Below are 12,338 nucleotides of genomic sequence, written 5' to 3' on the forward strand. Positions count from 1 at the left end.
CTACATTTTAACAGAGTCTAGTGCCCGTTGCAATTCTAAACCAAAGACAATGTATGTTCCGATGTATTTCATTACAGGCTTTTATACAATTTAATAAAGACAAACCGATTGAAACAGTCATATTTGAAGAATTTATTGTTCTGACATTTGAAACCAAGAGCATCATAACAGACTAAATGACAATATTTCAAACAATAAGAGGGGGGGAAATGACAAAGCAACCGAATTTGAAGATCATCTGATTGATGGAATGGGAAGTAAACAAATGACCCAAAAAAGGAGGGAAGGAGAGGGGCATCCAGTCGTTCACATTAACATATAGCAACAATAAAAAAACAAAAAAAAATGAGCGTATCCTTGCCTCTGTCCCAAGAAGGGATCATTAATAATATTAATATCAACATCGATAAAAAATAATTACAAGTTATAAAGAGAAGCCAATACCACTGGGAAGAGTGGCTGGTGGCTGCATCTGTGTAAGTGAGAAAGACGAAAGAGAGAGATGTAGAGAGAAGAGAAGGTTATGAATGGCAGGGTGTATTTTTGACAGTCTATGCAGAGAGGTCACTGTTGTCAAACCGTTCCTGATCGTACACCTCAGCGATGACCTTACGACCTCCAAACCAGCGGTTGTTGAGTGCCTGAATGGCCTTGTTCATCTCTGACGCCGCTGAAAACTCCACAAAGATCTTGACAATAACTTCAGCATCCTCCTCCTCTCCCTGCTTCTCCTGATAGATGATCACTCTGTTAACGGCTCCAAACTTCCCACATTCCTCCGTTACTTCTCCTTCCAGATCATCATCTATGTCCTCAGGTCCAACCATGTTCCTGAGCACCATAACCGTCGACTGTGGAAAGAGCATCCAGAAAAGTGTTTCAATGTCACAAGAACAATATAAATACTTTTATTCTAAGGGATGATTATAATTAAAATACAATGTTTCAACAAGTTTCTAATTTAAAAAAGAATTTATTGAACGCATTGGTTAATCTAAAGAACCGAACTCTTTACGCTTGCAAATCCTCTTATTATTGTCATTACGGTGTAAAAGATTCATTGCTCAGTGTAGACAACTTCAGTGATTATAACAAAAACTGGTTCATTGCACTCACTAACAATAATCTAGTAGGCCAAAGATCCAATGACCCATTCAGAGTCACCTGAATGATTCAGCCTTTTAAACTAATCCATTAAATCAATGATTCTGTAGACAAATGACATGCTGCTAACTACTGGCAGTTTTAATGTAATGAATTTCATTGCCATCAACATCATTATGAATTTAAATGCATTCATTCCTCCTCCGAATCCATTTAAGGAGTCAATGCCTCATTAAGGTTCATTACTGCCGTTTATGTTTCCGAAAGGTGTAGAGCCCTGTTATTTGAATTAACTGAGAACTAACCTCTTGTTTCCTCAACAGTTTCTGCATGACCATATGTCTGGCGCTGCTACCAGAGATGCTCATGTGCTCCTGTTCACTGAGCATTTCCTGACCCGTGCCGTCTTGAGCAGATTCTTCCTCTTCTTTTTCCTTCTTCGCCTCCTGGGCTGCAGCCACAGCGGCTGACAGTGACGGCGGTGAGGCCAACACAGGGTTCACAAGACCCACCTGAGGCACAACAGGAAGCGTGGGCCGTGCTGGTGTCACCCCTGCACAGAAACACAGGAGGCAGTGTATTAACTGTGGTCTGACATCAATTTCTGCTAGACACCTTTGAAAAATTTCTCTATGTGAGCGAAATAGGCATTTTGCCAAACTACAGCCTTACGAACGATTTCTAAAAAAACCCCTAAATCTCTTTTTGTAAATAGAATTCATTGGGATAAATTCAGTATATAGTAGGTTTTGAGTGATCCACAAGGATGAGGTCTTAATTAACAATATAGAAAATTAGCATTTAAGTGCTCTTCCCCTCCAGTAAGACGTTAAATGTGGTGACTGGATTATATTTGGTCAGTGGGACAAACTTGAAAATCAACAGACCATTCAATTCTGTGAATAAAAATGGATTACAGCACCAAGGAGTGCATTTTTTTACTGAATAATGAATTTTTTAAAAAAACATTCCTAACAGAAAACTCAGTTTAACAGAAATCATTCATTTAAAAACAACAAAACAAATTGACAGTTCTGGCAGTGCTTCAACATTCTTCCTCTATACCTGTTTGCTTCGCGCCTCTGTGATTATAATGTTGAGCATTTAATAAAAACATAAGAAAATGGGGTCACTTTTCCCCTCTTCGACGCAACCGCTGTTTTCTCTGGGCTTGCCTTCAAGATCAATTCCACAAAAACCAAACCAAAAAACAAACAATCAAAAAAAAAAAAAAAAACCACACAGGATCTGAGAGACTCACTGGCCAATAGGAATGAGAGATTTGTTTATGAGGGGAAGGGTTAGAAACAGTCCTCTTCAAACTTGGTTGATCAGTGTGCAGCAAAGGGGAAGGGTCATGGCGAATGTGGAGAATAAAGACAGGGAGGGGAAGAAAGGAGAGAAAAAAAAGGAGAAAGAGAGAGAGACAAGGAGAGAAGAGAAAATAAAAGAGAAATCTATTAGTGGACACGTCCCACGACAGGCCACGTTAAACTGAGTACTGTGTAGGACAACAGAAACCTGAGGGAGAAAGAGATTGTGCATATTTAAGCTAATGTGGAAATGAGAGATCATGGACAATGTTTAGAAGTAAAACAACCACTTAAAGTTAGTGATCTGACCTACACTGTGTAGCCCTAAGTATTGTGAGGGAGGTCATGCCTGCGGAATAAGGGCTTAAAAAAAAAAAATCAGGCATGTGTTTGTAATTATTTTTCAATTGGACTCCTGTAAATGTTCCTAACAATCCTGTTTTCAAAAACACCAAATGAAATGCTACCATTCATGCAAATTACACCCAATTGAAGGGCTCCCACTCTTATACAACACAAGTCAACCACATGCAGAACAAAAATACTGAAGACATACCACACGGTTAAGGCACAACAGTGAAAACACTTTGTAGAGGGCCACACTACTGACAAAATAATAATGAAGTCACAAGCTATTTCTGAATGCACCTACCTGTAATGACCCCTGGGGCCTGAGCTGCCATGACGGCCTGTGGGAGCTGAGGCAGGTTCAGGCCTGTTCCCGCGGTCATTGCCCCCAGAATAGATGCTCCCGCTACCGCTTCCTGGAAGAACAGAGTGGGACATATAGGAACACCGCCTGGACAGCGCCCGTTAAAAGCACACATAACACCAACACGAGTGGACAAGCACGACACGGGACAGGACATGAGACAGACAGACCTTCGCACACACAGACAAGCCTTGGGCCAGCTGCATAAAAATTGAAAGTATGAGCTTGTGGACTATTGAAAATAGGAACGCGTATATTGGCAGTTAATGTATAAGATGATGGGCTGGGACGCTGTATCGGTAACTGAGAAAAGATTCAGCATTTATTTCGAGATTTTCTGTACCGCGTTTTCTCTGGAATCGATTCGGAGCTTAGATTTGAACAGCAGATGGCGCTGCACGCTTTAGAAACGGCTGTGCTCTGCTCGTTTCCAAATCCTGACACAAGATTAACAAAGGTTGATGCGAATTACAAAGGTGTTCACATTGAACTGTGTTCACGTTAACCTTGAGTCATAAAAGCATTCTGAGCTAAAGGTGAAATGACGTGACTCAGCTGAACCCACCAGCGCTTTTCTTCATGAGCCTTTGAATGTGAGGATAAAAACTAGAGTGGAGCGCCCTCTGCTGTCAAAATAGGCTCATAATTGATACCAGAGGAAGCGCAAAGGATTCTGAACATCTCAGAAATGGTTTTGCGTTGTTCCAGCCCTATTCTCAACATGGTTATCAAAAAGTGAATCCAGTGCTTTTTATTTGAATCTCGAATGGACTTTAGCCAAAAAGCATGCTTATGCTTATTTCTAAAACGCTGTCACTCAATCGGATGCCTAGCTCATGAATCAGAAGATTGTGTACACACACTGCACATTGGGACAGTGATCACTAGAATTCCAGTGACATGATTACATACAACGGCAATATTGTAGAATGCCATGACTGAAATTAATAAACAACAGGCATGACCTACGTAATTTTTCTATTTTTTATTCTCTAAACATCTTTCCGTTATATGTTTTTATAACCAGACATTAATTCTAAATAATTATGTGTGTTCATTACCTGTCTAGTCATGTGTTTGTCAAAATATTAAATATAATTACAGGTGATAGAAGATTTAAGTTGCCTCATAAGGTTTGTTTCATGCTTCAGAAAAGTTATGTTATTTTTGTTCAGGGAGCACTGATGCTCCCTAGTTTTGTGGTGCTTTGTGGGATGTGTGTGTCTGTATATATTAAATAATTTTAATGGGTCACAGACAAACATCCATTCTATTTAAATGTTCTTATCAGTAAACTTTAATGTCTGGATAAAGAGCAGCAGTTGTCATTTGAGAAAATAACCCAAAATGAGCATTGAAAATCCTTTTTAAAAAAATATTTTGTATTAAGCGATAAAATATCTGTACTATACCATCTCTGAGAGAACTCTTAAAAGTCTTCACAGTAGAAAAGATTATACTCAGTCAACATGGGTGTTCTTGTGCTACATTCTCAGCTGTCCCTAAACCACTTGTGCAATCAAATTATGGCAATACATTTTAAAACGTATATAATTTCTGAAGAAAAGATTCTGTTAATTAAAAAAAAACTACAAGTCTTCAAACTGTAGTGTTAGATGAAAATCAGTAATTCATTGTGTGACAATGAAAACCGAAGTAACCGCTGCTAAAAATTCAGCAATGCTAACACACAGAACTACGTTTTAAAACAGATTAACAAAAAAATGGTTTAAAATTAGGGATGCACTGAATGTTGAGCAACTGAAGTTGTAAACTAAAATAAGCGGGAAAAAAAAGGAACGAAAAGACCAATTGTGTTGTGTCACACGACATGATCAAATGGAGGCATACATTAATGCAGCAAACATTGGCAGTTTGAAAGTATTTAAAAGTGTCTGTTTCTTAAAACACACGGATTTAACGTATTCAAACAGTGCTGCACTAATTGCTCTTTAGCCAAAATCCAAATCTGCACTGAAACAGTGTTTTTATAATGCAGGTCGATGGGCATATATACATGAGAATCAAAAGTTGTAATTGACCGACTCTGAGAAGCTAGATAAAACTGTAAAAAGCAAGCTTTACGCAACTGTGGAAAAAAAAGGCTAACTATGCAGTGAAAAATGCAAAAAACTGCAGTATTCAGTTTCATTTTGTTCGGTTTTGGCCAAAATTTTATTTCAGTGCATCTCATTTAAATTGTGAATTTTAGATCAATTATATTGTGTATTGTAAAATATAAATTAATTATTTTACAGTATTTAATCATGGCTGCATGCATTTTAACAAAAAAATCCTACAAAAACGGAACATTAATGCATATTAAATCAGTCAAAACGCTAACAGCTAAAGGTAAAGTTGTTTAAAGTGTCTGCTCTGATAGTGTTTGTGAACCTAAACAATTCAGGCTTTTCATGCAACTAGGCCCAAGACCTGAAATAAAGGTCAAGAACATGACAAAACAAGCTAAACGGATCATTAGAAATCTTTATAAATTATTAACTATACAATAGACACAGCTACAAAAATTATGAAATTATGCATTAATTTGCTTAATTTAACCTATGAACGACAAGCATGAGACAACACAGGACAATTACATCACTGATCATACAAATTTACAATATATATTTAGTAGCATATAATATGGCAATTTTAGCATGATCTATGCTGTAGCATAGATTTAATAAAATTCACTAAAATAGAAGTAACCCACAATAGTAAAAGCCAAAAAAGTATCCCAGATTTAAAATACTAAAAAAGGCACACCCTTTAAAAAAGAACTATCGTGAAAAGCCTTAAGAGCTTATGAGGACATCCAGAATTATATATTCATCATTTTGTGGGACAAAACCCAAATTACAGATATGAGGCATAATGTAGCTAAAAAAAAATTTTTTGTCAGAGGTGCTACTTAAAGTCACCTGCAACTAAAACGGCTCAGCTTTCAAGTATATGGCCTGTCTAGTAAACATTCTCTACCTAGCACACTATAGAGCAATGAGCATCACTGTAACTGGGAAGTCCTGAAGACAAGACTCTCCCCACACTCATATTCTACACAAAACAAAAAGGCACCAGCGTGCTTTGAACAGAATTTCCTGAAGGATTTACCAGACAGTTGAGGAAGTCTTCTGTCCGATTCTCCGGCTGGGACAGATTCCATGCCATCTGTTTTTGGAGTTTACACGCTATGTTATCTTTCTGCATGTAAAAGCTCTGTCTCAAATAAGTAATGCTGTGTCATAACTGAGTCTTCATGCCAGTCAATGCCTAAACTGACTCAAGCCCTCACATACAGCACCAAGTGTCTGCTCTAGCCTGCTAAGCGAATTAAAAATCACGCTGCCTTACTTTACAAAAGGAAGGCTTTTAAATGCCAAAGGAAGCAGCTGCTCACACGCGCACACACACACACACGCACGCACTCACTCACTCTCTCTCCCTGACTAACAATAGATAATCGAGGTGTGTGAATGCTCACCTGTGCTGTGATTTTGGCGGTGGCGGCTGCAGCCGCTACGGCAGCGGCGGGAGGAAGGCCGCCCGGTGTCGCTGGTGTCAGAAGAGGCATGGGAGGTGTGACTGCTTTGCCCACTCGCAGGTACTGGCCGCCCAAGTCGAAAAGGTTCATGGAGGACACGGCATCCTGCGCAGACTGGGCCTTATCATATTCTACAGGGGAAACAAGGAGGACTAAGACTCAACAGCTTCTAATAGGACTCAGCATTAATCTACCAGAGCTCTGAGACAGTTACTGTGTAATTACCAGCGGGCACTTATGGCACAAAAGTCCGTAACAGAGCCTAAGAAAACAACGACAACAGAAATAAAAACTTACTATGAAAGCATGTGAGGAACCTGCCCCCACCCTTCTCTATCCCCTGTGAGACATGTAGAGAACAGCATTCTACCATGACTGACTGCTCTCAGTCAGATACATTTATATGCAACCGAATGGGTGTAGCAGCCGCCCGCTTACCTATGAAGCCATAGCCTTTGTGCTTTCCCGTCGTGGGGTCCCGCGCCAGGGTGCATGACTTGATTCTTCCGAAAGCCTCGAACACACTCTTGATGTCGTCGTCGGACAAATCGGGATGCACGGACGCCACGTAAATCCGGTTGAAGGCACGCGCTTCTTCGGCTAGCTGGTCTATGATGGGTTGAGCCTGACCAATGTTGCTCGGTCGCCCCACCTGCAAGTGTTCAAATAAGTCATGACATTATTAAAGGTACAAGATTTAGAAAACCAACTATCACAAGTATATTTACGGTGTACTCACTTTAATGTTTCTACCGCCCAACATTACGGAGTTCATCTGTTCTAAAGCGAGTTGTGCCGCTTCCGGTACTTCATATTCTACAAATGCAAAACCCTGAAGAAAGAGTACCTCAATGTAAGTTAAGAAACTAAGGAAAAATACAATATGGCTCTAAAAAGAAAAACACACTTCTGACCTTGTGTTTTAATGTAACTGAGTCCCAAGACATGTCAATGCTTTTAATGGGACCGAAAGGAGCAAAGGCCTGTCTGATGGTGTCTTCTCCTAGCTCGTAGTAGATAGACCCGACATAAACACGGCACATTATGGCTAGTGCCCGTTGCCTCTGTGCTGCAACCTGCAATGGGTAATTCAGATGATCAGATGGGACCATGTCAAGCATATACTCATTCATAGGGTTGTTCCAGTGATTGAGGATAGAACCAGCAGACAATAAACATGCTGGCACCGAAGACATAGCACTGGATTGCCTTTACCTCCCACCCATTACATACATGTGTACTGAACAACCACATGAATGTCAACAAAGAGAGGACTCGGTAAAGGTTAATGAGATTACTGGAAGAAACTGTGTTGGACTTACAGACTGTAGTGGCGAGAGGGGATCTCCAAAGCCCATCGTCAATGAGGCCATCTGAAGGGAATTAGGGAGCTAGCAGGAAAAATAAATCAACTTGGTAAGTCCATCACTGTCATGCAGATTTTTTTTCCACTTTCAGATGCAAGTTAATTGAGACAACATAATACGATATGCAATTATAATTGGAATCATGATTAGATTTTTTTTTCAGTCAGAAACACCACAAACAACAACAGTCAAACAGTTTTACTACAAAAAAAACATACAGTTACAGAACTGCTACATAATTGGGCTTAGCTGTGAGGGACATCAGCATATATTCTGCATAATTAAGTTTAACACTACTATAGCTATCCCCTGTTCTGGTGCAGTTTTACCTGAAGGTTGCTAAGCTGTTGCTGCTGATGGGCGAGGGTCTGCTTGACCAGGACGCTCTTGATGCTTTGTTCCATGGCATACTTCTTTGCCTACAATTGAGAGAACATTACACTAAATGAAAATCCACTAAAATAACTCCAAACCAATTCAAATGGTCAGATCTTGAGATCCTTGAATTTTGTCCACGTGCCCAGGACAAGTGGATTAAAAAAAAAAAAAAAAAAAAATCTCCCCCCGTTTCCCCAAACATCAGCACAATTGCAAATTACATTGATTTTATTCAACAACTCATTTATCAAGTAGTTAAAGCAATTTAGGTTTCAGAAAATATTGACTGATAAAATAGTTCAAACAAAAGATCACAGTAGAACAATTGTGCGTCTTCAAGCAATCCACAGAGGCGTTTTGCTGCTGTCATTTTAATGAACTGGGATTATTCAAATTACTTACTAATTAAGAGTTACCACAAGCTGCCAATGTAGTGGCAGTTTATTTTCACGTGTCACTGCATTTTCACCAACACTTTATATTTGTATATTAAATTTTTTTAAACATTAGTATCAATTTATGCAGTAATTCTGCAGTGTAAACGCATCTAAAAGTCCCTTCCTCTTGATATTGATAGTGTCTTACTCTAAATAAATGTATTGATAAAACTTCACATTTAATGTGTTTAGGATCATTGATTTATAAAATCAAAAGAAGAAAATGCCCTGGAAATTTAAATTTAGATGGCAAATAGCACAAATATCCATATTTAAGTAAAAGCCAGTGGAAGTTAGTAATACTGATTTAGAATAAGTTACATTTACCACACAAAATGTTTTTTTCATTTTTTACTTTGGTACAATGAACGACTGGATTTAACTACTGGATTAAACTTCAGGTGTCTGGGGGAAGTCTCACCTTCTGTAGCGCTTCCTGCTGTTCCGGGGTGAGGGGTGGCAGGCCGAGCTTCGAGGCCGTGCTCTGTCCATTCTCCATCATCAGAGCCTCGCCTCCCTGCACAGAGCACAGGCATCTGTCAGACCTGATGAATTGAGCTGCAGCGAAACTGCACATCTACTCAAGACAGTCACTGGAATGCAATACACACTGGACAAATTACAGCTTTAAAACCCCATCTAGTTTAAGAGCAAACTCAAATTAAATCAGTCATACAATAAATCTGGACAATACTTCTATTGAACATAGTATAGCATAAATTATGCATCTTGTGTGATTTTTTTACCATTTCAATTTTTTTTTTTTTTTTTTTACAAATGCATAAAATATTAAAGCAGTAGGGCTAAACTAATTTAAATGACTACATGATTCTAGATCATTTTGAGCTTGCTCTAAAACAGCTTTCTACATCTCAGCACATGTTGGGACACCTTCAGTTTAGCGTAGGGCTTTGTTAAAAACATTTTACACTTAACTGAAAGGCCACTGATAATGAGATAGTTGTATACATTTAATTAACAGGCTTCTCACAATACGGTAAACGGGGAACCATGCATTCATACCACATGGTGACTTCTCACCTCAGTGGAAACACTGAGATACTTGATTCTGAAGGACCATATACCCTTAGAGCGCATATGTTAAGATAAGTCAGCCCTCTTATTGATTACTACACAAAAGAAAACTTAAGTACCTTTGTTCAAATGAACTCCAGAGTGGTGCACTGCCCCCCCTTAAGGAGGTTTGAACCCAAAAAGTTCTGCCATTGGCTTTGGAAATATAGTACAGTCAAGAGATATGTTCTACAGCACAGACGACACATAGAGAGAAATGACAAAAAGGAAAAAAGGAAAAGAAAAACACAAACCTACTTAGAACAATAGAACTGGATAGAGAGAGACAACAATTTGAGATAACTGACATCCAAATCCAGGGGGGGGTGAAAAGGTTGTCTCTAAGATATTTAGGACACGTTGTTCTAAGACAATGATTCTTAAAGGGACTTATGGCCCATTCACAATAAGGATAACTATAAAAAATTATATAATTGTTGTAAATGCATGACAACAGGGACACACTACAACTACAAACACTAGAAACAAACCATACTGAAAAGTTTGTTGACAAAAACTAACAACTAATTACAATTCACGCTTACATTGAAACAAAACGGCTTTAATTGTGTTGTTCCAGACCCTTATGATTTTTCTAGACTAATTGCAGATGACCTTCAATGAATAATGGTTTATCTGGCTTCAGACAATGTACATTAGGCATAAGATGCACTTATTGCTTTTGATATTTTCATCCTTTAATAAAGTGTGAAACGAGTCTTGTATGGACATGTGGAACGACAATAACCATGAAAATTTCTCCTATGGCATTTCACATTTCAAGTCATACAGGTTTAGAACAACATCAGTATGAGTAAATTAGTTATTTTAGCTTAACTTTTCCTTTAATTAGACAACAAAATTTCCAAATATTAGTGCAAAGATATTTGCATATTACAAAAATAACAGGACTTAAGCTGCCAGTAAAGTGTGACGGGCCTGGATGTCAAATAATGACCACCAACAACAATGAAAATGTCTTTTGCTGTAATGACTATGCAAATAAAACTTAATTTTCCATTCCCTAAAAGCTGTAACAATTATAAATACACTGATGACACTTGAACAACACAGAAAGGACGGTTAGAGGTTGCCTGATTGTTGTTTATCAAAGGTGTGTAATATTTCAATAATTTAAAAGCACTCAGACACATTCAAAATACTTTGCAAACCCCTTTCACGTCAAGAGAGGTCTCGGGTGAGCAGTGGATAGGCCCCTTACCTAGCACCTGCTCTCCGCTGGGGTGTCTTGTGAGATTATATATGGGGAGCTTTTACAGTTCAATACAGAGTCTATAAGGAAAGAGAGAGGTTTCAGTAAACTCATGTACACTGCGTCCATTTCTTAAGTTAAAAGGGTCATTTTTTTTAAATAATAGTATGGGGTTTGAGATGTCTGTAAACAGACTAGTCAGGAGAACGACGGACTCTAAATTAACAAAATTTAGCAACCTGCTCCAATTTCCTACAAGCAAATCATGTAGTTATTTTTAACATCAAATAAACACACTGACTAGCTGTTCAAGAAAGCTGCATTGAATGAAGTTAATGTATCCCATACGTTCTCACCCGCCATTAGGCCTTATGTAATCTTGGGTCTCATAACGATACTCAATAAGACACTCAAAAGAATTGTTCCGCTGCAATGTCTTTTTTTTTTATCAAAAGCGAATAGTGTATGTAAACAAATCTCAACACCGTAAACATATTAAAAGGGAGGGTTTAGTTTCTTGCGGGCCGTGCAACAGCGAAGTTGGTTCAGCTCATGGAGGACAATGTGAACGGGTTAACACGCTAGCTCATGTAACGAATGAAGAAAGCTAGTGAGCGGGTTACAAATTTAGTATTACACCCACTGGTCTATATTTACATATGTATACAATATATTATAAACAAATCATAACAGTTAGAAATGACTTGGTCAGTCGAGAATGATTTAAATCACAGTGGTTTTGAAAAGACACGCAGCAGCAGCAGGAGGCCAAAGAGGAAAATCCCGCTCTCGGTGCGCTAGGCTAGTTAGCCATACCCCTGTTCTTCTAACTTTTTAAATGAAACCTCAGTCCGAAAACATTACTATATGCACTTGATATATTACCTTATTTATATTAAGAGAAAAGTTGAACAAAACATTACATTTACCGCTGAAACAGCCACCGCCATAGAGTACACCTTCCAGCGCTATCGTCCACGGCGAGGAAGACTATGAAATCTCGCGATACACGGAGAGCGAGATCGTTAGGTAAGAGGCGCGCAGCTGCAGTGTATCACATCAGGCTTTGATTGGAGGAACGCAAGTCTCGTTGAATAACAAAAAAATAATAATAATGATGTATGTTAGAGAGCACAATAAAACTTAATTTCCAATTTTCTTTGGATATGTGTAGTCATCAAGACGATTGCAAAAGA

General features: G+C 38.6%; 1 protein-coding gene and 1 non-coding gene across 10 annotated transcripts; both read right to left on the reverse strand.

Moving 5' to 3' along the window:
* Positions 1 to 117: 117 nt before the first annotated feature.
* puf60a (poly-U binding splicing factor a) lies at positions 118 to 12,198 on the reverse strand. 9 transcript variants are annotated; one of them, XM_043258848.1, is made up of 14 exons: positions 12,072 to 12,198; positions 11,152 to 11,222; positions 10,010 to 10,118; positions 9,277 to 9,372; positions 8,370 to 8,459; positions 7,996 to 8,064; positions 7,588 to 7,749; positions 7,413 to 7,505; positions 7,112 to 7,325; positions 6,614 to 6,804; positions 6,244 to 6,300; positions 3,070 to 3,181; positions 1,410 to 1,657; positions 118 to 851 (listed from the first exon to the last, which is right to left on the reverse strand). In XM_043258848.1, exons 4-14 carry the CDS (start codon positions 9,355 to 9,357, stop codon positions 552 to 554), a joined length of 1,617 nt encoding a protein of 538 aa, XP_043114783.1. In that variant the 5' UTR covers positions 9,358 to 9,372; positions 10,010 to 10,118; positions 11,152 to 11,222; positions 12,072 to 12,198; the 3' UTR covers positions 118 to 551. The 9 variants fall into 9 exon arrangements, with proteins under 9 accessions (XP_043114783.1, XP_043114793.1, XP_043114765.1 ...); XM_043258858.1 differs by having other exon boundaries at positions 12,066 to 12,153; XM_043258830.1 differs by lacking the exon at positions 10,010 to 10,118.
* LOC122328939 lies at positions 7,809 to 7,946 on the reverse strand. The gene has a single exon (XR_006247858.1). It is a non-coding gene; the product is annotated as a small nucleolar RNA SNORA57 (small nucleolar RNA).
* Positions 12,199 to 12,338: the final 140 nt, after the last annotated feature.

Source organism: Puntigrus tetrazona, chromosome 2 (genome assembly GCF_018831695.1).
Source record: "Puntigrus tetrazona isolate hp1 chromosome 2, ASM1883169v1, whole genome shotgun sequence".
Classification (NCBI taxonomy): Eukaryota; Metazoa; Chordata; class Actinopteri; order Cypriniformes; family Cyprinidae; genus Puntigrus; species Puntigrus tetrazona.